This window comes from Emydura macquarii, unplaced genomic scaffold (genome assembly GCF_026122565.2).
Source record: "Emydura macquarii macquarii isolate MOO-44397 ecotype Brisbane River unplaced genomic scaffold, CSIRO-AGI_Emac_v2 contig_1876, whole genome shotgun sequence".
Classification (NCBI taxonomy): Eukaryota; Metazoa; Chordata; order Testudines; family Chelidae; genus Emydura; species Emydura macquarii.
The window spans coordinates 20,027,029-20,053,458 of record NW_027132013.1 but is presented as its reverse complement, the minus strand read 5'-3'; the positions used below and the strand labels follow the sequence as shown (position 1 = coordinate 20,053,458).

General features: G+C 42.2%; 1 protein-coding gene across 4 annotated transcripts in view; it reads right to left on the bottom strand.

Moving 5' to 3' along the window:
- Positions 1 to 1,081: 1,081 nt before the first annotated feature.
- Positions 1,082 to 26,430, bottom strand: part of RGS6 (regulator of G protein signaling 6) — a 470,201-nt gene continuing 444,852 nt past the window's right edge. For 3 of the 4 annotated variants that reach the window (XM_067557849.1, XM_067557850.1, XM_067557852.1), the window contains 2 exons: positions 25,424 to 25,477; positions 20,828 to 21,183 (listed from right to left, as the gene is read on the bottom strand). In XM_067557849.1, the coding sequence (XP_067413950.1) occupies positions 20,833 to 21,183; positions 25,424 to 25,477 (405 nt within the window). In that variant the 3' untranslated portion in view covers positions 20,828 to 20,832. Of the gene's footprint in view, positions 2,167 to 20,827; positions 21,184 to 25,423; positions 25,478 to 26,430 lie in introns of those variants that run through there. The other variant, XM_067557853.1, reaches the window with a different exon arrangement.

The window sequence follows — 26,430 nt, the reverse complement described above, 5'->3', positions numbered from 1 at the left end:
ACTCAGCTATGTGCTTGGTGTACAAAACGGAAGAGTTTAGTTCGAGGATCTAGGTTAACATACTATTTATGACAAAAAAGCAAAAGATAACCAACATCACCCCTCAAAGTGCTACTGTCTATTTATACAGGCGAAGGGCCTGATCCTCCACTCACTTCGGCAAAACTTCCATGGATGTATTCCAAAACACAACATGAGTTTCCTGGAAGCAATAAGGTGTCCTTGTACGACATTTCATTTTGGTGGGGAGGAAGAAGAGGTCTTTTTTTCCCCAGCAGAAATGATGTTATCCTAATTTTGTATATATAGAGAGTTTAGATACTAGGTACATCTGAAGTGCATATATAGTAGGTAGATAACTGGATAGCTAGCTAGCTAGTTCTGCCTGAGTAGGAATGCAGGGTTGGAACCCATAGCAGACGTTTCTACCATCTGCAGCAAAAGACATTTTAGTTTGGCATGAGTGAAGAAAGGCAATATACGTGTATTTATTCTGAACCACTTTCTAGTTCATGAACTTAAAATTACCACCACTCCTGGGGCAGGTTTTGTGATACTAACTGAACCAGGTTTGGCAATGACGTTTCTTGGGAAGGTTTTCTATGTGTACCATATGCTGCACGTGATTACGTGACTTTCTACTTCTGCAGCTATTGTGCTTGGGCTTACCAAATAAATCACTTTACTTCAGTTCCTTCCTCGTTCTCTTCCCTTCCTAGACACATTTCTCAGCTCTTACAGAGACCATTGAGAACGGTGTTGGGAATCCTCTGGGTCATTTTTCAAGCTGTGCTCCTGGGCCTGATGTCACACAAAATTTCAGCCAACCCTCATTTTTCTAATGTTGTTATTAGAAATGGCTCATCCCAGAGGAGTAGCGTATCTGAGACTAAAGAAAGGACCTGGCCGTGCCCATTACTGTTCAAAAAGTGTCCTCTGGTATCAAAATCCCTGACCCATTCATAACATACTTCTGCTCCATCCTTATGTAACTTAACCATGAACCCTCTCCTCTCTCAATTTTACCCTCAGTTGTAAACCCTGAGTGGCCAACTGAGGTCAATCGAGTTAGCTTTACCTGTATAAATAAGAGCAGATTTTGGCCCTCTCTGTTTGGCGTGGCCAGGAGTTGTCCCAAAGTGGTTCAGATCAAGCTATTTTGCATTAAACATGAAAAAAATAAGATGATTATGTATGTAAAAAAAATCTTAAATAGGAAACCAAATACAATATAAAACGTATCATTTTTAAATACTATGTGTGTGTATATATTATACATCTAAAACATTGCCATGGGGTGACCACGGGGCAGACTCTGCCCACATTTGCACTAATGTACAAGCAGAGTAACGCCACTGAAGTCAGAGGATTTACACAGAGATCCAAATCTAACTGTATGGGCTAGATCCTCAGCTAGGGTACATCATTAAAGCTCCACTGACTTCAGCTGATGATCTGGCCACGTATCTTTGGACATGCTACATGCCCTTGGAAGGACAGCAAGTGAAGTGCTAAAAAGTGCTTTTTTTTAACCATTGTTTTAAAAGAGGAGAGGAAAGAAGAAAAAAAAAATAAAGTCAATGAAATTGCTTCCATCCAGAACGAACAGAAGTGCACTAGGCATTTTTTTGAGCAGGAGAAGCAGCTTCTGGTAGATATTTTTTTGGACTCAGATGGTCACCAGAATGCGAGCAAGCAGGTGGCAGTGATAGTGGTAGCATTTACCAGGGAGGGAAGAGAAGAAGGGTTAACACTGATCTTGCTCAGCTCTTCTTTCTCTAGGTTATGGTTAGGACTGATTCCTTTCATCATAAGCTACTAAGCACTCTGCCTTGTTGACCTTTTGCATACAACGAAGTCTGCTGCTTTGAAACCAAGGTACCTTTATAGAACTCAATGTCATTACAAAGCTGTACAAGTGAGAAAGTGTTGATGTAAACTATGAAAAGAGGAACCTCCGGTGAGCTGCTCTCTCCACCTTGCTCTCCGTCGTCGTGCTCGCTCTCGCTCTCTCTCTCACAGTGACCCATTCTCCCCAAAATGAAACTTTCTCCGTGGAGGTCGAGTGCAGCTGTCCTTCAGGGATGTCAGCAACTGCTCGCCCGGCTGAGGCTGTCAGGAGGACTGCATCAGGCCTGTGAGGCGCTTGCCTGCCAGAGACTTTCCCTAGAGGAACAAAGAGAAGACGAGAGCCATGCTGTGAGTTAAGCTACTGCAGTGTAAAAATAGCCCAGCCTGCTCCATCAGCTGGCCCGTGGCTGATAATGGAGGGCAGGAGACTGACATGGTTGAGAGGCTGCAGATGCAGCTGACTGCAGGGGATAGGTGCCATATCTAAGGGTGGTTATGGGAGCATGTGGTTTCCTACCCATGCCAATGCTTACCAAGGCTGTTTTAAGACCTTCGTAGGCCCTAAGCACACTTGCCTTCGTAGGCCCCCTGACTGAAATAATTAATTTGATTTTAAGCTATTAATAAATAGCTTTTTAAATAAAAATAAAAAATTATATATAAATCTTTTTCGTAGGCCCTGAAAGTTTCGTAGGCCCTAGGCACTGTGCCTATTGTGCCTAATGGATAATACGGCCCTGATGCTTACACAGAGGCAGTATATCTGATGCCACAGAACTCTTGGTATTTCAACCGCTCTGTGCACCTCAGGTACCTGCTCTTTCAACGGACCAAAGAAAGTAGGCCATACTTACAGGATGGGGGACTCAATCCTGGGAAGCAGTGACTCAGAAAAAGATTTGGGAGGTCATGGTGGATATTTAGCTAAACATGAGCTCCCAATGTAATGCGGTGGTAAAAAGAGCTAATGTGGTCCTGGGAGGCATAAATGGGGGAATGTCGGGTTGGGGTACAGAGGTTATTTTACTTCTGCATTAGGCACTGGAATTATTACCAGTGGCTTAGGCACTGTATTAGACCGCAGCTGGCATACTTGTCCAGTTCTGGTGCCCACAGTTCAAGAAGGCTGTTGATTAAACTGGGGCGGGTTCAGAGAAGAATCACGAGAATGATTAAAGCATTAGAAAACATGCCTTATAGCAATAGACTCAGAGCTCAATCTATTTAGCTTAACAAAAAGAAGGTTAAGGGGTGACTTGATTACAGTCTATAAATATCTACATAAAGAACAAATATTTAATAAGGGGCTCTTAAATCTACCAGAGAATGGTATAATGCAATCCAATAGCTAGAAGCTGAAGCGAGACAAATGTGTATTGGAAATAAGGTGTACATTTTTGACAGTGAGGGTGATTAACCACTGAAGCAATTTACCAAGGGGTGAGGCGGATTCTCCATCACTGGCAATGTTTAAATCAAGACTGGATGTTTATCTAAAAGAGCTGTTCTAGGGACTATTTGGGGGAAGTTCTATGGCCTGCGTTATGCAGGAGATCAGACTTGATGACCACAATGGTCCTTTATGGCCCTGGACTCTATGAAATGAGGTTCAGTTGGATGGTCAGCACGAAGGGCATCAACTCAGAAACTGAAGTCTGCCCACTGGCATTATCTCAAGGGGATTACACTTTATCTCTTGGTGCCAAGAGAAGTTGCTTTAGGGTATGAGAATTAGCCAGTGCAAAGCCCAATTCTACCTCCCTTATTCACACTGAATAGCGCTTCTCCATGGGATGGGACCTATTGAAACCAATAGGACTATTCACATGAGAAAGTGCTCCTCAGTGTAAGTGAGGGTTGAAGAATTGAACCTCAGAGTACTCCGATGTCTTCCTCACAGTGTGTAGTTGACTGTACCTAGGACATGAGCTATCCGGGCACTCGACTCTAACTCAGCTCACACAACTCTTCCCTGGAGACGGATGATCATTGCAACAGAAACACATTTAGGAGAAACGTATTTTAAAGATGTTTTAACCAGTCCCTTCTCCTCTACCAAACCTCTTTGTCCACACCGCAGTCATCTCTCATCATGTCTACTGAAAACCCCACCTCTCTGGCTTCCCTGCTTTCCCTCCTCCAGTCCATTCAACACACTAAAGGAATCTTGCTCTCCAGGGTCCTGACATTGCCATTTCCTTCAATAAGTATAAGATGAAGACCCAGATGCCCATGTCACTACCAGATTTGAATCCCTTCCTTCGATTCCCTTTGTACCATACGACCCCCAACCCCCATTCAGTGCACTAGGATTCTCTATCACCCAGCCTCATTTCCTGTGCACCTTCGGAGATGTGCGTGTTAAAGGGACATTGCCAACTTTCCATTTAGTCAGAGTTTAAAAATAAGTTGAATATAGTTTCAGTGATTCCAGCAGCTGCCACGTCTCCCTATTCTTTTTTTCTTGTTTGGCCGTAATCTCCTATTACTATTTGACCATACTCTCCTATTACAAAACAAACAAACAAACAAAAAAAAAACCCCAAACCCCCAGACTATTGAAATAAGCCTACAAGGAATATCAGAACTCTGCTTCTTCTAACAGGTCTTATACAGAGCTTGTTTTATGTGACTGTATTTAGCCAAAACATTTGGAAAAGATTTATTCACTGCTGTTTCACACAAAGAGCAAAGGCTAATAGATGACACAGTGAAATTGACTACATATAAAATGCAGCCAAATTCATAAAATAAACACTGAAAAATTAAAAAAAATGTATTTTTTTCTCTCGGATCTCTTCCAGTTATAGTGTTGTGAGGTGTAACTTGTAACAATAGTAGGTTAAAAAATGTAGACAGAGGTTTGATTTTATGCGGTGATGTGGCTCTTTAACTATGTATTAAGTTAACTATGCCCACCAGTAGAGTACAATTTACCACCCCTCCATAGGTTGGCAGATTGTTGTCCTGCACATAAATAGTGCATGGTTTGCAAAGCTTCATAACTTGGCCCAATCTTGACCCCTGGTCTCCACTGCTTGTTGCAAGGAAAGAGAGGGGAGTTGCCGGCTGAGGATGTAGAGGATGGAAAAGAGCTGACAGGCAGACAGTGTCACAACTCTTATGCTGTAACAGGGGCATTCAGTCCCTGCAACGCCACCTTGACACCATGTGTAACAGTCCAGCTTGGGGAGAGGAATAAATGGGGACCCACACTCAATGCTGATTTTTAATGTATGCATGTTTAAATTGGAAGGAGGAAGTTGCTGTTCCCAGGGCCAGGTTGATCAGAGGGAATGGGGCAGCTGACAACAGAGTAAGGGCAGAAGGGTTGCATAGTCTCATGGAGAATAGAGAATGTCTGAAAATGGAGATCGGGGCTCCCGATCCATAGCTGTTAAAGCAGCAGAAGGGGCAACTGACAGGCAAGGTGCTGGTGAAGCATTAGCAGGGTTAGGCCTTTGAATCATCACAGCATGGGATTGTTGCCAAGAACCTATTCCTTCCTCTGCTAGTGGCTCTCACCGTCTGCTCTTACGCTTCTTGTGCAAAGACAGGAGACTCATCTCCCCACTCCTTTCCTACCACCTACAGAATCTTGTGTAAAGGTAGTGGCTGGGTGGCCAGGAGAGCTATGTTCCCAGCTCTGCTACAGACTTCCTGTATGAACTTGGCAAGTCCCTTAATCTTTCTGCACCATAAGGTTCTGGAAGGATAAATTTGTCAATAAACTGTGAGGTGTTGAGATAGGCTGATCTTGCTGATCAGCTAAAGAGATGCAAGGTGTTTTAAGACAATCAAAGAATCTTTTTACAAAATATGAAATGTCAAAAGATGATGCCAAATCAACTCCTGTATATTTCTGTGCTGAGAGAGAATGGGAGAGGGGCTCAAAGAAGTATGTAGACAGATTGGTTCTGTGTATTTTTGGCAATGGGTAGTGAAGGGCCCCCTACATGAAAATTTCAGACTGGAAACCAAAGCTCCCCAATGTTCAGGAGGATTTCGATGCAGGGTTTTGGTTCAGCCTAGTACAGCAGTAGGTCCCAGCCACAAAGTGTGGCTCTGGATTTGATCATCCTCAGAGCTTGAGGACACAGGGGTTGGGTTTAGATTAGCGTTCTCTCTTCATAGAGGTCCTGCTTTTCCGTTTCAATTTTGGAAACTAAATTTTGTGAGGCAAATGGGCAAACATTGTCTGTGTTTAACATGAACAAAAAGGGAGCAAAATTCACAGCTGAAAATAGCGGGCCACATGCTCAGCTGGTGTAAATCAGCGTAACTCCACTCACTTCAATGGAGCAACCCTGCCACAGACCCGCTGAGGATCTGGCCCTCTGTATTTACGTTGCCTTCTTAATCCCTTCATTGCTTTATGGTTCCAAAGTCCTCTAGGGAAAGACATAAATCCACAAAAATGTTGCTGATCACTGCGCTTCGCATTCGGAATGAGCGGAGAGAGATGAAATAAAACACATAGAGTCAGACAGCTCCTTAGTGGCTATGCACCTGGTCAGCCTCGAGAGAGCACGTTATTCCTGCATTTTGGCAAAACATTCTTTCTAAACCCACCTCTTGCAGGTTGACCATAAGCCACAAGGTTTGTTGGCGCCATCACTTTCACATGCAAACGACAGCCTGCGTGTAGCTGGAAGGCGGGAGCAGCTCCTCAGGAAAGGGAGGGTGGGCAATATCCTACCTGATTTGAATGAGATGCAATACGACTGTGATGGAACAGTCTGTCTCATTAAGGGTAGTGGTGCCTAGGGATCAGCCGTTCCCCATCATGTGGCATGGCCCTTTAATATCTTGAAAGGTCTGATATAGCCAAGGATCTAGGCAATCTTGGTAGAGAGAAAGTGGTCACAAACACCCTTTTTCTGCAGCCCTGACACCACTGACAGCTGCCTTACACAGGATCTTCAGCATGGTCTGTTGCTGCTCTGCTACCCTGGCCAGCTGCAGCTCCCTCTGTTTTTGGTGTGGCTTCCAGATTTGCCAGAGGACTACAAGGGTCTGTGTGGATGACTCTGCTTCCTCCAGAAACTGGCATGGGAATTCCTGAGAGACCTTCTTCCAGCATTTCTGCTTCCTTCCCCAACTGCAACTGTTCACATTTGTCTGGGATTGGAGAGGGTCCAAGCTCCCAAGAAGGTATGGTGGGGGGGCTCTGCCCTCAAGTATGCCCTCTTGTGACCCCCCATGGCCCTGCAGGTGCAGTGCTCTCAGCACCCAGGTTCTTTCAATTACCCAGAGCAGATGAATTCCAAACACAGAACCCTTTCATAGGGCCGGTTTATTCCCTCTCTCTGCAGAGTGCAACTCACTGCTTAGTCGCTCAAATTCACACCCACTCTGGCACCATAAGAGTCCTGATAGTTTTTTTGCTCTGGTTCGGGAAGCCCCAGCCCTCCTCCCAGAGCTGGGTTGTACTTTAGCCACTCTCTCTCTCTCTTAAGACAGGACTCCCCAGTGCTCTTCCTTGGGACTGGCTTGCTCATTAAACAGTTATTCTCTTTCTCCTTAAAACAGAAGTCCCCAGCTCTCCTCAGGGAGAGCCTTGCTCTGCCCATTCTGCAAAACTCCAGAAACAGTGCTGGGGTTTCCTCTCAAGCACCACTTATTCCCAGGAGCACTTCCTCTCTACCAATGTTTCCTAGGTCCCTGTATAGATGAGACTTTTAAAAAAATCTTAAAGGGCCATGCCATGTGAGTGGGCTGAGCTGAGCCCTAGCCACCACTGCCTTTAAGGGGGCAATCTCTGACATCACAATGCCTGTTTTCTGCAAAAATGTGCTGTGTCAGTTTCACAGCCTCACTCAGAGACTTCATCAGCCTCCACTGACAAATGGGATTTCTGAATCCTGCTCACACAAATTCTGTTATTTATGCATGCAGTGATTGTGGGTGCAAAGCTGAATGCACAGATTGAAAGGTCGGGGGGGGGTCCATGAGAATGGGTTTGTGCTAATTTGATCCAATGTCATGTCCCCCCTCTTTGGGACTGTTGAAGTCAATCAGGAGAAAAACTGGAAGCAGTTAAATTGATCCTCACTTAGGTATGATAGAAACAAAAAAAGTTAAAGCCCCAAGGATATTTTGGGCCAAATCCCACAGTCCTGACTCAGTCAAAGTTGCCTCATTGGGAGCACTGACTAAGGAGTCCAGGATTCGGTGGTCAATGTGGCTATGATGGTAAAATGTGGCACTCTAGATTTTCATTTTTTAAATAAAAGTTCCAAACAAAATACATTTTTTCTGCCATTTGTATCTATCAAAAATAAAACCCACCCAACTTTCCTCCCAACCCATCGTAGTGCTGTTGGCTGCCTTTATACAGTATAGGATTTTGATTTCAGCCTACATCCACCAAATATTGATTTCTGACTGTCAAACACATATGATCCACTTAAGTCAAGGATAAAAGTGGGCATGGTCCTGGGGGTAAACCTTTAACAGGGACTAAATCTTAAAACAAACAAACAAAAAACCCCACACCCTGAAAGTCTTTCAGCAGCAAGATGTTCTTCATTGGTTGTTACAGCAGCAACAACTAACTAGCCAGACTTTTCTCACTCAAACAGTATATTACAGCATTAGGGTATATTGCTGGAGAGTTTTGGAAAGAAAAAGGTGTTCTTTTTTCAGCTGGTCCCCTGTAATTAACTGTAGGTTTCAATATAGGATCCAGTCCATATCTATTGCAGGTGGGTAAAGTACTCCTCAGCTCTGTTTATGCAGCAGAATGAGTTTGTTACCTTTTAACTCTACCATTAGCAGTAATTCCAGTTTTACAGATAGGGACAGGTTGTGGCGGGGAAGCAGTCGATAATATGAAGCTGGATTAACCCCATAGGAATTTTAGGGAATTCTTTAAAAGACTTTGGCCATTCATGGTCAGAATCTGACTTCTGACTATCCAGTCCATTCTACTGCTTGATCAGCTGTGGGATTTAGAGGTCCAGTCCTATGAGGTGCTGAGCACCCACAGCTCATGCCAAAGTCTGTTGAAGTGAAGGGTACGTCTCAGCAGATGATTAACAACTTGCAGGTTTGGACCCTAGGTGACCTGCCGCTGAACTAAGATTTAAAATTCCATTAACATTCAGCTTCTTAATGAAGTGTAATATAGTAATTAAGCAAAACTGCCCCATACAGGCAAAAAGCCAAATGAAAGCAAACTTTTCATCAGGCTCTCTGCATAAAGAACAGCCTTTCTTTCTAGCCTATTTTAATGGATTGTGTGTCTGTGTGTGTTGCGTTATTCCCATCTCGTACTTTGCTAACGCTGTATACAACGGGAATTTCCCTAGTTTTGCTGCAGTTCCCATGGCTTGGAGATTGTGAATTAGTCTTCTTTTGTTTCATTTTGGTCTGTTTTTGTGGTTTCAGAATACTTTAATGAGCTCTGGCCAGCACACAGACACATGCAGACATTAGCAACATCAGCACGCATTGATCGGCAATCACCAGGCACTCTATCAATTACTTACCTGAGCAGCACTTATCCTATGGGGAATTTGGTGGCTCTGGAAGAGGGGCAAAGAGGAGGTATGTGGGAGATTTCCCGCATCTGGGCTTCTCTTGCCAGACTGACACAGACCCAATGAGTTTAATGTTACAAGATTTCCTGTCCACAATTCCTGCCAACCTGCTCCAACATCAAGTTAGGACTTTGACTGCTATATCTGAATCAATTTCTTGGTTTCCCTCCAACACCCATCCACTCCAGGCTGCCATTTTCCCTGTCTGTTTGATCCCTATGCAAATCAGAAACACCAGTTTCTCATAGGGCAAACAATCTCCTCTGAGAATGATACTCTACCTCATTCCTCCCTCTACGAGGGCTGAGATTTGAAGCTATGTACATCTTTCTTCTGGAGGCAAACAAATGGCATTTCAATCAGACCTAGGTTTAGGCTTGAGCATGACATTTCTCATGTGGTGATAGATCCGATTCTTGACATTTTGTACTGAAGCAAACCTTAACTAAAGTAGTACAGGCATATCAATTTGGTACTGAACAAGAGAGTGTTGCTACCCACCAAAATCTGTTCCTGGAGTAGGAGATTTTCCAACACCATCCATCTATTCACTGCTTGACTTGTGTATGGATATTAGGTCAATTTCATTTTTAACATTCTTTTTATTAGACTTTTCCACAAAAAGATACATTGCCAACATAAGATAAGTAACAAATTAAGAAAATAAAAGATAAATATGAAAGAGGGCTAAAGAAACCCAATAACGATAAAGCAAAATAACTTAGTTGAACACTAAATCCACACAGACAGAGTCACATAAATTAAAAACATTTAAATTAGTATACACAAAAGTAATGGACAATACCACCAAAAACATGGCTTACAGAGAATACAAACCAAACATGTTGTGTGGCTTTCAACATTAGGTATACAAATAACAGCTCACTTTATTTCCAGCCATGCCCACCACTCCTTACCATTGTGTTCTCAAGAGTTCCTCCCAAAACTTTGCAGACTGTACCTCTTGTCTGGATGCATTTGACTGTGGTACTCCATATCACTACTGCTCACAGTTAGGCTAAGCTACTATGGGTTACCCTTCTCCAAAATCAACTTGCTTGGGTGTTGTTCTTGTCCCTCCGACCCCTGCCCCGGTTGTGTTTCCAGCTAGACCTCTATGCGCACGTTTGGACAATAGGTGAATTAAAATAACATTATCCATACCTGCTATATTTTCAATTTACTAAGAATTTGCTATGATTAAAGTGTTTACCTCACCAAGGCTTTGTACTTTACCATGGTAAATAGCATTAATATGTACACTAGCCACCAAGTATAAAACAAGCAAAGAACTAAGACAAACTTCAAAACCCACCAATTCCTAGAGATCCATTTGCAAATCTTGGTGATCAGCCCTACAGTCTCATACCTAATGAGAGAAAGATCTTCTTCTGTCAAGGAACAGTTATGGCTCCTTGATTCTGAGAAATAGAATGTGTCAGCCCAAGCATTCATTAGTCTTGGGGTTGCTGTATCTTATATCACAGGAGCATAGTACTAAACACACTCCAGAGAAGGACTGTGATCAAAATATGTGATCTGGAACATAGAAATATATTGCAGGAATTGTCCATGCCAGAACCCCTAGGCTGGTATACTGACAGTGGACAATAATTATTTTGGAAATCAATTCCATTGGTTAAATCCGGCAGTAATTTCACAGGTCAATTAACTTCAGTGAATGTTTTGCATCAGTATGGTCTATAGGATTTGACCTACTGTATGACAAAGCTGATGAAGGAGGTTAGGTTTTTTTAAAACAGCAAAACAGCAAAGTTTAGAACTTCCTCCTAATAGCTGTTACCTTCTTTAATATTTTTAAGCAGTGAAAATAACTAGTGTCCAAATACCCTCCAGGTCACAAAATACCTTGATTGCTAGTTACAACATATATGTTATTTTCTGATGTTAATTGGAAGGGAAAAGAAAGTCTTTAAGTCCTATCTTCTATATTATCTAGTAGGTAAATTGTTGATAGAATTATGTTATATTCAGCTTCTAAATTATTAAAGCCAGAGCACAATTCTATGGCAGATACAGGGAATAGATGCAATACATAAGAACAGGTCAGACCAATGGTCCATCTAACCCAGGATCCTGTCTCCTGACAATGGCCAATGGCAGGTGCCTCAGAGGGAATGAACAGAATAGGTAATCATCAAGTGATCCATCCTGGCAGCATTCCCAGCCTTTGGCAAACAGCAATCCCTGCCTATCCTGGCTAATAGCCAGTGATATATCCTCTATTAATTTATTTAGGTTTTTTTTTGAACCTCATTCTAGTCTTGGCCTTCACAACATCCTCTGGCAAAGAGTTCCACAGGTAGACTGCATTGTGTGAAGAAATACTTCCTTTGGTTCGTTTTAAACCTATTGCCTATTAATTTTTTGTGGTATGAGAAGGAGAAAATAACACTTCCTTATTTATTTTCTCCACACCAGTCATGATTTTATAGACCTCTTCATATCTCCCCTTAGTCTTCTCTTTTCCAAGCTGAAAAATCCCAGTCTTATTAATCTCTGCTCATATAAAAGCTTTTCCATACCCCTTATCATTTTTATTGCCCTTTTCTGTACCTTTTCCAATTCCAATACATCTTTTTTGAGATGGGGGCAACCAGATCTGCATGAAGTATTCAAGATGTGGGTGTACCATGGATTTATATGGATATTTTCTGTCTTATTATCTATCCCTTTCCTACTGATTCCCAACACTCAGTTAGCTTTTTTGACTGCCGTTGCACATTGAATGGATGTTTTCAGAGAACTATCCATGACTCCAAGATCCCTTTCTTGAGTGATATCAATTTGTTCAAAAACCTCCTCTAATGACACTTCAATCTGGGACAGTTTCTCGGATTTGTCACCTGCTACTTTAATTTCATTGTTTAGCCATGGTGGCACTTTCTTGGTTCTCTTACTATGTTTTTTTAATTTGGGGTGTACATTTAAATTGACATGCTTATGGTGTCTTTAAAAAGTTTCCATGCAGTTTGCAGGGATTTCACTTTTGGCATTGTACCTTTTAATTTCTGTTTAACTAACATCCACATTTTTCTGTAGTTCCCCTTTCTGAAATTAAATGCTACCATGGTGGGCTGCGTTAGTGTTTCCCTCCTCATCAAGCATGAAGTATATATTCAGTACATGAAGTGCGCACAATATTTGTATAGTCTCCTACAGTGGTAGGTATTAACCAATTACAGTAAGTGTTAGAATGAACAGAGGGCATGTTGTGAATGTCTGCTGGGTGCCCTCACACGTCAGGTGCATTCTGATGCTTTCTCCCACCTAAGTATTGCAGGTACCTTTCTCCAATACAGCCACAACCCTTAGAGTGATTGTAAATATAAAATGATTAAAATATTGAGCGGACAAACTATTACTTTTATTTTAATAAAATATCCTTCCTCAAGGTAAAGTAATCTCATCTCCAGATAGCTCCCTGAATGCCACATTTGAGAAGTTTTGACATTTATTTCAGTGTCTTTTTGAGCTAATTGTTCATGGTACTCACTTTGCCTGCATCTCAGACTACAGCCCCTTTATGCTTGCTGCAGTTTGGATATATTTATTCTCTGCTCATCGGTGCTGGTGTCTTTGACTTTTAATTTTTGGCTGGGTGGCACCATATTAGCTTTCTTATATTGCAAGTGGTGAATGGTTTCCGTGTCCTCTCATGATGTCACTTGTTTATCTAGGTTGTATTTGTCTAGTGTTTGGAAATCCATAGGTAAATAAAGGTGAATTGAAAGGTCTACATGATTTTCAGGAAACAAGTTTAAAAAAAAAAAAAAGTCTTGGCCTGTTATGGGACTATATCAGGTACTTACCCATCAGCCAACCAGAAGCTTCCTTTCACAATGTTCACATCATAAACATTTGCAATATATCACATTAAAATCCACGTAAAATCCAATGTAATTCATTCCACTGTGAATGATGAGATCTCATCCATACTTTTCACATGTATGACATCATACTCATGAATTATGACATTAAACCAATAGGGACTGGGCTTTTCGAGTGTGATGTAAGAATTACTCCAATGGCAGACAAAATGAGTGCACAAAATAAGCAGAGCAGCATGAGGCAGGAGCAGTGACCAAGAGCTAGCAGGGAAAGGACTGGATAATATGCAAGGTGGGGACGGTAGGGAGGGAAAAGAGGCTGTGCGTGGGACGGGGTACAGGACAGGAAGGAAGGAATGGCATCCCATGCAGGGCGTAGTCTAGTAGTCTGATTTATGTATAATATAAACTAAAAAAACCAGAAAACTTGTGACTTTAAGGTTCTTTGGGTTTCACTGACTCTTGTAGTTCACACTGTCACTAGAATATTTTGATTCAGTTATAGTCATATAATTCAGTGGATAATGCCTCAGGGCAGGCAGTGTCTATTTGAATCAGACACTGTACACTCTATTCTCTATGTACTGCTGAAAATTGGCCCTAAAATTCACTTTTACTCATCAAATTTACCTACTTGTTTTTAGATGTCACCAGCCTCTACTGTCAGCTGTTGACTCTAGCCTGGTGACTATTTAACAAATATAGCAAAAATCCGACAGCCAGCTACCATATAAAGTCCTACATCACCATCGAAATAAATTTCACTAATTCAAATATGACTTGTGCGTATCAGCTTCCACAGCATTCTAACCAACAGAATTTTAGTATGCAAATAACTTTACAGCTACTGCAGGTCGATTGGCTAAGTGCCACTACTGCCATTCCCAACCACCCTTCAAGCAGTTATCGGTCTGAGTCTATTGTGAAACACAACTGAAAATGAACAAAACTCCTAAAATCTCTATACCAAAAAGGATATCACAAAATAAAGATGCACCTTCCTTTAGAGTAGACGCCTCCAATCCTGGGGCTAGCCTGGCTCCTGGAATACATTACAGCAGCATCAAAGCTGCCCTAAATTACTCATGGCTGCCAACGAGTCACAGCAACTGAGTATAGGCAGGATGTAGGAATACCATGGCCATGCTCCTTTTCTGTGTGCACACCCACAGCACTAGGGTGAAAGGTGGAGTAGAAGCCAATAAGGTGGCTCTGTGCCTCTGATGTGGGGAAAATCCTTAGAAAGTTGTATCCACAGGATTTATACTGCCAGTCAGCATTCATGATACCAATGTCTCAATTTTCATAGTTTTATCTGTGCCCTGCAGTAGCTTGCAGGGTGTTTAAAAATTCCCTAAGTAGCCTAAACAGATCTATGAAATGGTAATAGGCTACAGCATGGCAGGAACCTCTAGGCTGATGGTTTAAATCTTGTCTGGGTTGGTAGTAAATTAAAGCTCTAATAATCTGAGTTTTGCTTGGTAGCCTGTGTGAAATGGTCTAAGCCCAGCTCCTAGTGGACAGGTGCCTAAATCACAAAAACTGCCATCACCATGGGCACTAATTAGCAAACCTTACCATGGATGGGCAGGTAATATGAAATGGGCCATCCAAATCATAACACCTCACAGCATGAGGTCAGGAATGCTAAGCGTAAGCCACAATGCTCATGTGGATACTGACAGATGTAAGAAGAGAGGTTATTCTGGCAAGGCATGAAATCTGCAGTTAATAAAGGAACCAAATGGAAGAGAACCACTGAAACTACACAGAATTCCTGATCAACCTTGGTCCAAGGTTTGGCAATGGTCTATTTGGATTAAACAAGAAAGATTAGATGACCTCTCACTAGTGAAATATTTACTCATTTTTTAAAAAAATGATCTGTTGCACAACACACTAAGTAGCAGCATAACAACAAAATTATTCATTGCCGCATGCTCATGATAGGATGCCATGGGAGCCTGCAATTCATGAGTAGGTTATGCTGGCAATTCTCTTTGATGTCTCAGTTCACACATGCCATGTGTCCCTTAAAATGCAGCTTAACTGGTTAGCAGAAATCTCAGTACAAACAACAGAGAATTGATTTTAAAAATCCTAAAGGACTCAAGAGCTCCATACCTAGCTCTGTTAGAATATCACAACACTATGCTTTATTGGGATCACAGTTCAGAGACTTGTGGGCTGAAGAAGAAAAACAAAAGCAAACCTTCCCTCCCCCAATCTAGTGCTGACATCTAACAAGCTTCTTGAACCAAAGTAAATTAAACCTATAGTACTAACAAAAGAACTAAATGGCAGGAAATTAGAACAAAAGAATTACTACCCCCAGAATGCCAAACAGTTACCACCTATCGATGAGTGACTCATAGGCAGTCTGACCTAGTTGTTGGAGCAAGAGTCCAGCCTACCAGTTAGTGCTGAATCCAGACAGGGCAGTCCAAGAGTGAAGCCAAGAGTCACAGTTGAGTGTCGGAGACAAAAGCCTAAGCCACAGGGTCAGAGCCAGGAGTCAGAAACCAAAGCCTAAGCCACAAGGTTACCTTAAGTTGTGGTCAGAAGGCAGAGCCGAGGATCTGAAGTCAGAAAGAAAATGGGGACTTGAAGACCATCAGATACAGGTTGGGGCTGGAGCACGGCTAGAGAACACAGAGGCAGGGACAGGTCTAAATGAAGCTGTGTACTAGGAGTACGTTGAGCAGTCACTGAACTGCTGTGGCTGCCGCTACTGAACTTAAGTATCAGCCTGCTGACTCCTTCAACCAATCAGGTGGCACAGTCAGACAGCTTCTATGGGGGCCAACTGCAGCTAGGTTGCCAGGAGATTGGCTCTGCTGCAGGCTAGGCCCCTGACACTACCTCCGACTCTTCAAGGGAGCCTCATAGGAGCCATGGGACCAGGTTTTAGAGTGTATTTCTGATGGACAGCAAGTACAAGTTTTGAAGCCCAGATGTCTTCTACCAGCTCCCACGATCGCTCTTCTGGTCCAGATAGTAGCGTTTGGCTTGAACTCACTTAAGATCCAGTATTTCCCTGACCTTGTACTCCTCTTGGTCCCGGACAGCTATGGGAGGTGGTGGAACAGAATGGCCAGGAAGGGGGTTCTCCACATAAGGTTTCAGAAGGGACACATGGAAAACCAGGTGGACCTTCAAGAATTCTGGCAACTGGAGACTAAATGCTACGGGGTTAATTTGTTCTGGGATCTCAAATGGGCTTAGGTACTGATGATCCAATTTGGCTGAGGGCCGTGTGGATCTCCTACCAACAGGACTGATGTGGCTTGGCATTTGTTGACCAATATGATGTTTGTGAGCCTCCTTGGCACAGATGTTTGGTAAGCTCTGGGTGGACCTGGTAAAGGTGGGAAACTATATCTGTTGCATTGGGGACTTTGGAATCTGTATGTGTAGCTGATTGGAGGCAAGAACAGAAACCATAGTATGCATAGTCCATTCTAAGTTGGGTGGATGCATGGGTGGAGTATGCAAACTCTGTGTGTGGCAGAACAACCGCTCAGTCATCTTCATGATAATTGAGAAATCAATTGAGGTATTGTTTGAGGATCTGGTTCATTTGTTCTGTCTGCCCATTGGTCTGTGGGTGATAAGATGAGGAGATAAGCAATTCCATTCTTAAGAGTTTGCAGAGTTTGTTCCAAAACCAAGAACTGAATTGTGAATCTCAATCTGCGACTATTCTGGTCGTCAGCCCATAGAGCCGAAATATATGATCTAGGAAAATGTAGGTCATTTCCTGGGAGGTTGTAATGGAGCAAATGGAAATAAAATATGCCATCTTAATGAGGAAATCAACAGTGATGAGGATAACCATGCAACTCCGGGAATGAGGTAGCTCTACGATGAAATCCAAGGATATCAGGGACCAGAGTCAAGAGGGGATAGGCAAAGGCTATGGAAGAACGAGTGGTTTGACACGTGGTCACTGGCTCCAACAACAGAGATCATGTGAACTAATGTACCTCTTAATGTCACTGCTTAACCCTGGCCAATAGAAATTCTGTTACACAAGGTCTTGAGGTGATTGGTAATTGGTGTATCATGACACAGCTTTAACATCTTGAATCTGAGCTGGTCCTCTGGGATGCACAAGGCACCTTCTGCAATAAGCAGACCATCCTTCAAATGAAACACTGAGCTAGGCAGAATATTAGGACAATCTTGGGTCTGATAGTAGCTTGGAGGTCTTGGGTTAGCAGGGATCAGATGGGGGACATCAGTTCCCTGTGTTGTCCCTCAAATAAAAGTTGATAGGCATAAAATGGTAGCCAAGGGAGCTGTATCTTACTCAGTGTATTCATCTTTCCAGGACAGGGTGTCTGCCTTCCCATTTCATGATCCAACATGGTAGATGATGACGAAATTGAATCTGGCAAAGAAAAGCAACCAGCGGATCTGTCGCTGGTTATGGTTATGAGCCATTTGGAGATATTCCTTGATTCTTGTAGTCGGTAAGGACCTGAACCAGGAACTGAGCTCCCTCTAGAAGGTATCTCCATTCTTCAAATGCTGCCTTTATCACAAGTAACTCCTTGTTCCAAATATCATAATTCTTCTCAGTTGGGTTAGTTTTCATGAATAGAAGGCATAAGGGTAGAGTTGGTTATGAGGGACAGTATGTTGTAAGAGAAAGGTTCCAATGGTAAAGTTCAAAGCATCTGCCTCTATAAGTACATAAGAATGACCACCCTGGGTCAGACTAATGATCCATCAAGTCCAATATCTTATCTTCCAACAATGCCAGATGCTTCAGAGGAAATGAACAGATCAGAGCAATTATTGAGTGATCTATCCTGTTGTCCAGTCCCAGCTTCTGGCAGTTAGAGGTTTAGGGATATCTAGAGCATGGGGTTGTGTCCCTGACCACCTTGGCTAATAGCTATTGATGGACCTATCCTCCTAATTCTTTTTTGAACCCAGTTATACTTTTGGCTTCCAGAACATCCCCTGGAAAGAAGTTCCACGGGTTGTCTGTGCATTGTATGAAGTAGTACTTCCTATAGTTTATTTTAAACCTGTTGCCTATTAATTTCACTGAGTCCCCCTGCACTCATTCATTCTCTCTGACTGTTGGATTCCTTTTCACTTCATGTTTTACCACTCTATACAGATGCTAGCTGTAGGGGATATACTGTAACCTATATTTAACTTGTATGTGCATACATGGGCTGTAAGCAACTGTGAAACATTCTGTGACAAGTTTGTACAAATGACACTTAAACATAAGTTTCACTGCACTAACACGGAGAGAGAGAGAGAGAGAGAGAGAGAATGCGCACAGGTTCATGAAGGGATTGTTCCATAGACACTAATAATTGTCCTTCACAACATGCTTAGTGTTTTAGCCAGAAGTATGACATATACACTTTCCCAGACCAATGACTTGTCACCAACCATTATATCCAATACAGTTGTTGTATGGCTAGGCACTTTGGTTTGGGCTGGTTTTTGACAGGCACTGCCATTGCATTGGTGGATATTTGATAGGTGATGCTGCCAGTGGCACATTTTTACTTCTTGTTGGCCAAACTACTATCTTTGTAATATTCATTGAGAGGAAGAGAAGTACATAAGAACTGCCATTCTAGTTTGGCCTAAATAGCCCATTGATCCTGTGTCCTATCTCCTTACAGTGGCTACTGCTGGATGAATTTGAGGAATTAGAGGAAGTTTTGAAACACCCAAATAAATCTAAACCATACAAAACTACACCTCTGGCTAGAATTCCTTTTTGACCATGACTGTTGATCATTTCTGGCCTGAAGCATGACGATTGATATTCCTGGTCACATACCAAAAAAAAAAGAAAAAAATCCTAGCTACTGTAAGGGCAAGTGCTCTTTTTGTTTGTATAAATGTCAAGTAAGAATGGAATGCGGGGCCTGTGCGCTCGATGCTATCACTGGCTTTCATGCTGGTTCTCTCATGGTAGCAGCCTCCTGGAATGTTACAATTTTAGAAAACTTTGGCTTCAGCTCTGAACTTTATACCTCAAGCTCAGCGCTGGTAGTCACACACATGCATCCTGCTAGGGGCGGGCTTCGTGGTTTTATTCTCAGAATTGGCACTGGACTAAGCACCAATTGCACTAACAGTATTCAGGCTGCTGCAGCATGCAATGAAGGCACCACCAGCTGTTTCTCCTTTTATTAAATGTGGAAAATACTACATATTATCAGCAACAAGACAGGAATGGACTCAGTAGCTTTCGCTGTAATATAAAAGCATCAGTGGTTTCCTTCCATGTATTCATTTAAATATACTTTTCTTCTACTCCTGGCCCTGACAGATCATCCCAGCTTATGAAAATTAAGCTTCTGCCTATCTGATTATTAAATCATTTTTAAAGCAGATGGGAAACTACAGCAGTTTAAACAGCTAGTCTGAGACTGCATGGCTAAAAATAGTACCAGTAGGCTACTTTTAATTAGTAAGATGATCACACATGACAGCGGCGAGAGATGTAGATTATATGGATTTATTTTGTGTGTGTGTCTTTAAAATTAAGTTATAACCCTTAATACCAGATGCTATTCATAATATGATATACGATGACTGATTTTTATGATGTCATTTATCTATACATTTGAGGAGAGACAGGATAACTCAGCTTTGGTTATGTCACTCCTTGCTCTACACCAGTGGTTCTTAACCTTTCCAAACTACTGTACCCCTGAAGCCTGAGTCCCACCCCCCACGGGGCTGAGGCATGTAATTTAGCCCCTGTGGCTCCAGGCAATTGCCTTTCTTGCCACCCCCAATACCAGCTCTGCACTTGCGACTCCTCTAAAACTGTCACAACCCCCAGGTTGAGAAACACTGCTCTACACTGAAGAAAACTGAAATAAATTAAACCTGCCATTTGCACAGTGCCATCTTTGTTAAAATGAGGTGGATTAGCAGGCACAGTGATGCAAGAGTCTGTCAGATCTGCGAAGTCCTGCCCACGTCGACTGTGACTGCCCCCTAGATTTACTCCACAAGAATATTCCCAAGGCTCCTTTGAAAAGTTTAAAAGATTATAGGTTTTAAATTACAATTTAAAAGCATGAGTGTCAAAAATGTGGCCCTATGGGCCAGGTGAATCTTGATGGATGTGTAAGTAACTTCTGAATGAGCTGTCCCCTGATATTGAGCGATGAGCTCAGGGAAAAGACTTCAGGAACAGACTGCGTTTGCACAGACACGCCTGCTCTGCTTACGTGCGCAGCATGATGGAACGGCTTTGCCAAAATGATCGCTTTTGGCTGGTGTTGGGCTACTAATCACTTTAGTTACTGAGAGCAGTAGTGATGAAATGTTGTTATCCTTATTGTATGAGGAAAAGGCAGCAGAACTGTACTTAGCCTGCTCTGATTGAGGGGTTCCTCCTAAACTGAACCTCACTCACTAAACAGGGGTTAGGAATGCCAAATCCCAGTGAGGGAGAGAGAAGGTGGGGGCAGGTGTTCTGACACAGTGGTGTGGTCTCTGCCTATGGAGTCCTAGACACAATTTGACCCTCCCCTTTCTACTGTTTAAAGCCAGAGCTGATTAGACTCCTTTGAGAGTCCTTGTTTTGTTCAGTGATCCCTAGAGCTGAAGTCACTAATAATCAAGTGCTGAGCCTTACACCGGGTATGGGACACTGCTGCAGTAAAGGAGACTGCACAGCCTGCGCTAGCAGTGAGGTTCCCACTACCCTCTGAAATTCCTGAGAGCTGAGCTAAGTGGTGGTACCTCAGACTGTGATGCTGCAGCAGAGAGACAGAGGTAGCAGAACGCAGTGGTGGCAGTGTGAACAAGAGCGGCAGCAGAACGAATGGCAACAAATGTAAGCCAGCTGAAGCGGCGGCGCAGCAGCTGACGCGTTGCTTGATGCTCATGTGACTGTACCTCTGAACCGTGGGGTCTTCACTGACCAAGGACAGCAGCTGTGAGGGGGGACAGTGAAGGGAGTGATGCACTAAAGGAACATTTGTTGTTGGACTTTCACACTGCCAGGTGAGAAACTCAGGCAAAGGACACTGCCCCAGTGTGGATGTTTGCTCCCAGTCATATGCTTTCAAAATGTGGTTGTGATGTTTTCCCAGATTAATGCTGGATTCCTACTGCCCATGTATTGGAAGTTTTCTTTGCTATACACACACTCAGTGCTTGTGAGAGGGGAAGTGTTGCCTCTCAGAGGCACTTAGAGGTGGTGTTTAATTTTCCCAGATTTCCGGATAAGGGCTCGAGCCAGTTCTGTTTTGTATTGCTAAGAGGAATCCCTAGATATTGAACCTGGCCCTTGTGGCTGCCAACTTCACCTGGCAGCAGGGTTACAGATGTTTAAATCAAACCTGCATATCTGTCCATATATTTTTAAGGACTCACCCTACATTAGAATAGAACTTTGCATTGCTCCATTCATGGAGCTCTCATGTGGAATCAGTGACAATTGAGCGCAGAGAATAGCTGTGACATCTGCTCCACAATATATACATGGACCACTAATATTGCACCGAAGGCTGTGACATTCGGTTCTAAGACTGTACAGCTGTTACCCCTGGCTGTGGTGCAGCTGGGGTGGAGCCAGAGCTTGAAGAGAGAGTGCTTGGGGCAGACTAGACAGAAGTGTTGATAATGCAGGGACTGCCACAATGCCAGTGACCTTGTGGTTGCCCATGTGTTACTTCTTGGCTGCTTGGAGGAGACCTGAGGCTCAGAAGCAGAAAGGAAAATGACAATGAAAATATAAGCTGCAAATATTTCATAAAGATAAGTTGAGGAGTCTGAGGTGATCCGGCATACTGTGTGTTGTCAGGTCAAGTGAGCCGGGACGTGAAATACAATGCCCTGATTCTGCAGGTAGAACTCCCTTTGGTGGCAGTGTGAAGCAATTGCAGAATATACCCTTTGCTACATAAGGGCCTTGGAGTTACTGAGCCCTCTTGATTAGCAATGAGGGCCCTCCCCATGTAGATGTGCAAAGGTATCAGTTGTTGCTTCAGGAACATTTGTAAGTAGAACGTGAAACATTTCTTTTGGTGACAATTCTGAAAGCTGCTGAAGGACAAAATGTTGCCATTTCTGTTCTGTTTAATGTGAAAATGGTGGGGTTTGGCTTCTGGGCAAACTTGGCATATTTCACACTAAGAAAAGATTTTATGAAATTCATTTGTGAACCTCCTTCTGAGTCAAAACTATCCCATGAGAAACCTTGGCCTTGTAGATTTGTAGAAATTAAAATTGAAGCTGAAAAGAATAATCTCAATAAACTCTTGCTCTTCCTTACTGCTTATTTGTCCCCCCTTAAGGCTACTAGTTTCTGACTGGGTTCCATGGTGTCTTTTCTGATAATAGTCTACCCAGTTTGGAGTTAAACTACATCACCCGAGGAAGGACTCCGAGGACAGCAAAAACCCCCAGAGATGAGATTATTTCTTTGGGATTATTGCTTTGGGATTACGCCCACAAAGCCAGAGTTGGGTATCGTAAAACATTTCACCCAACTGAGAAGGCAATTTGGAAGCAACAAAAACTTGTTTTTCATTTTTACCTAAAATGTGAGGAAAAAAACTGTAAAATGTTTTGTGGTTTGAAGAAACCATATAACACAATAAACTTTTGCCTTTTTCTCCAGTGTTGTGAATCTGTCTTCCCACACCTCTATATCTACCAAACACACAGAAGGATTCACAGGTCCTGAACCTGGGCCTGTGTCCGCATCCACAACTCTACCAACACATCTATCAGGAACTGGCAAATGGGGAGCCCTAGGGCCTTATGCTCCACTAAAGGTACCACCCACAGGCACCTGATTGGAGGAGCTCCGGAGGTTTTGATTGGACCAGGTACACTATTTAAGCCAGAAAGGGACACAAGTTGTCTGTGCAACAAGATGGATACTGACTTGCTGCTGCTGCTGCTGCTACTCCCAGTCTTCTCACTGGTTCCTGACTTCAGCTCTACCCTGTTCCTGGCTCCTGCCCCTGTTCTCTGACTCTGATCCTTGGCTTGACTCTCTGACTGTGATTCCAGCTCTGGCCCTTGACTCTGGGCCTGACCTTCAGTGCTGATTCCTGGCTTTGATGCTGGCTTGACCTTTGGCTCTGGCATCCATCCTCTGGTTCTGACCCTCGGTCCCACTGCCCATCTCTTCTGACCACTACGTCAGACCGCCCACTTCCCAGTCCTATGAGATAGAGTAAGCCACAACAGAGAAACACAGAGAGTCTAATTTTCACTTACATTAAGGCTTGTTTTATGGTTTTCCAGCAGCATAAAGAGGCCTTAAAGTGTGTGGATACAGCCCTCGGTGACTACCCTTTGGTACAGAGGTCCTCCCCAGCTGGTATAGTGCTCTAATATTGGCTCTGCTCTCAGTGCCCAGTAAAGAAGGCAGATTGCAGGCATGTTAGGACATGGGTGGAATGCTCTGACTTAGTCTCAGATTTCCAGGGCACTTAAGTGGCTTGGTGAAGCAGACCGTAAATTAGAACAGCCCCAATTTACACCAGAGGCCTGGTCAGTGCTTGCATGCTCATGAATACAGTGAGCCCAAATGAGCTTAAAACTATCACCCCCCATCCCTGTCTCAAGTGCACAAATGGTGTAACTGAGAATCGGGCCAAAAGAGTTTTGATTACATGATGGTAGGCAGAAGGGTGAAAAGTTAGTAGTCTGTAATATTGTCAGAGCTCCAGTTGTTTAAAACAGCTGATTGATCTCATAATATTTTAAACAAGAACAATTCTTTTCTTTAAAGTGACAATGACAGGTTAAAAATCACATGGGTCAGATTTTCACTTGGCATAAATTGGCATAGAAGTATAGAAATTAAAGTACAGCTACACCAATTTACACCAGCTATAAAATGCAAGGAAAGAATTTATAGCATTTTAACCAATAATACCGTAATAAATAAACTATAGACCAATCTACGATGATTGCCTTGGCTACCTTTTATATCATAATCCTACCATGCTGAAATTAAATTTTCACATATTCTTGAAATCAAAATGTTAAGTACCATATTCTGCTCTCAGTTACACTATTGTTAAACCAGTTACTCCACTAAAGTCATTGAGTTACTCTCAGTATACATTAGCGTAACGGGGAGCAGAATCTGGCCCCAAGTGTAAAAATATCTACACTATATTTCTTTTGGTTTTCTTCGCTCGCTTTCTGTCAATCATAGAAAAATACATATATACAGATGGGCGGAGTAATATTTTGTATATGATTCTATTATAAATGTGTTTTTTTATGTCTGTCAATGCATTAACTATATTAAAGCACTACAGAGGAAACCTGCCAATAGAGACAGCATACATCTCTGGAGTCTGCTGATATATCAGATATCACAATTGCGTTTCATTCGTGTAGTTAATGTGACAGCATCAGAAAGACCTGCTTGATGCCTAACCACTGTATTACAGCTCACACTTACCTGGGTAGTATCCCCTTTTCTATCTGTGTATCTATGCAAATATTTATCTTTATATATACGGTGTATACATATGTATTATATATAAATATACATACATATATGTACACACACAAATGCAAGTATATATACATAGTACAATTCCTTCATTACAAAGGTGTGAAAATGTAATAAAGATCATGTACTTTTCACAAAATCTTGTACTGAACAGTAGCTTCTAACAGATTCAACCGCATTCTGATTATCATCTTCATCATCATACATCACGTTCTTACAATACCACCAACAAATCTGGACTACCAATGAAGTTGTTACAGTTGATATAATGAAAGGTACAATAGAGGTATATGTGGGTTTATATGTATGTTATCATTAACCATGCATAGAAATCAATATGGATACAATTCAAATGACGCTAGTATAACCATGCTGTTCTACTACAATGTTCAGGGGAAGCTATAACAAATACTGTAGTGTGAAAATAGCAAAACCACAACCTACTTTTTAACACTCAACCAAAATTGGTCTATTGATGTGGTGATTTTAATTCATAATGCACATTATGGAATTCTGCTCCCCCCAACTTCCTTTGTTAAGAGCTACAGTTTAGATGAGCTACTGAATTAAAAGAGAAGCCACAAAAAGGCTATCTGCAAAATATAAAAAATGAAATAAAAAGTTAAGCACCAACACCCCACAACTAAAAGTAAAACGCTGAGGAAAGAAAAAAATAAGGAACTTACCACACTGCGAGTGAACTTTTCTAGAGAAGTTCTACGACCTTGCTCATTCTCTGGCTTTAAAGGGGAAAAAAGTAGGGAGAAAAAATACAGAAAAAAACCCTTCAGCTTAAATGCAGTTTTTTAAAACAGCAGCAAAAGATAAGGAAACAAAAAAATAAATAAAATAAAATGGGATTTTTTTTAAAAAAAAGCAGTAACTACTGTTTGCAACAGCAAACAGAAAGCCCTTAATGAATGAAAGCTTTTACTGTTGGAGAATGTCACCTTTTCTTCTCTTCTGTTAAAAATGTGCTCTGTAGCTCTGATTCAAAGCTATATAACGGGTCTGTGTGATGTTGTGTCCCACAGCTATTTTTATTGATTTCTTGTTGAATTTTCCTTCCATAGGTGTTTGTGCAGAGACCTCTGATTCTGGTTAACATCTGCCAAACAGCTGATTGGAGACTCCTATCAAGATTTTAGAGAGACGGAAGAACCATATTCACGCTCACACTTTTCTGGGGAGTGAATGTAGTGCTGAAGAAAAACAGTGACGGAATTACAGGCTGAACAGGCTGTTTATCCAGAGGGTAGAAGCATGTTTTCACTACACTGCGTCACTCAATGTGCCTCACCCCTTCTCAGGACAGACCACCTTTAGGTATGAGATAGCATATGTAAACTGTGTAAAGCTGTGGAAAGATGAAGTCGTGTTTTTGGCCCTGGTTTTGGTTTACACAGAGTATAGGGTATTCATATGCTAGAAGTGATAAAACTTCATTGCAATAAGACTGAAACACATACACCATTGGCTTATTATCATTTACATAAGAACATGATTCACCTCAGGACTGAACAGTATTTCATTTGGCACAAGAGAGATTGTTTTGGCCACTAATGAGGAAAGAAATTGATGAATTATTGGCATGTTTGTTAGTATGTTGAACGGAAAAGACCTACTAACTAGAAAACAAACCAACCCTTGGAAGAACTCTACAGCCACCAACCTCTCTGTTGATTGGCTGCAT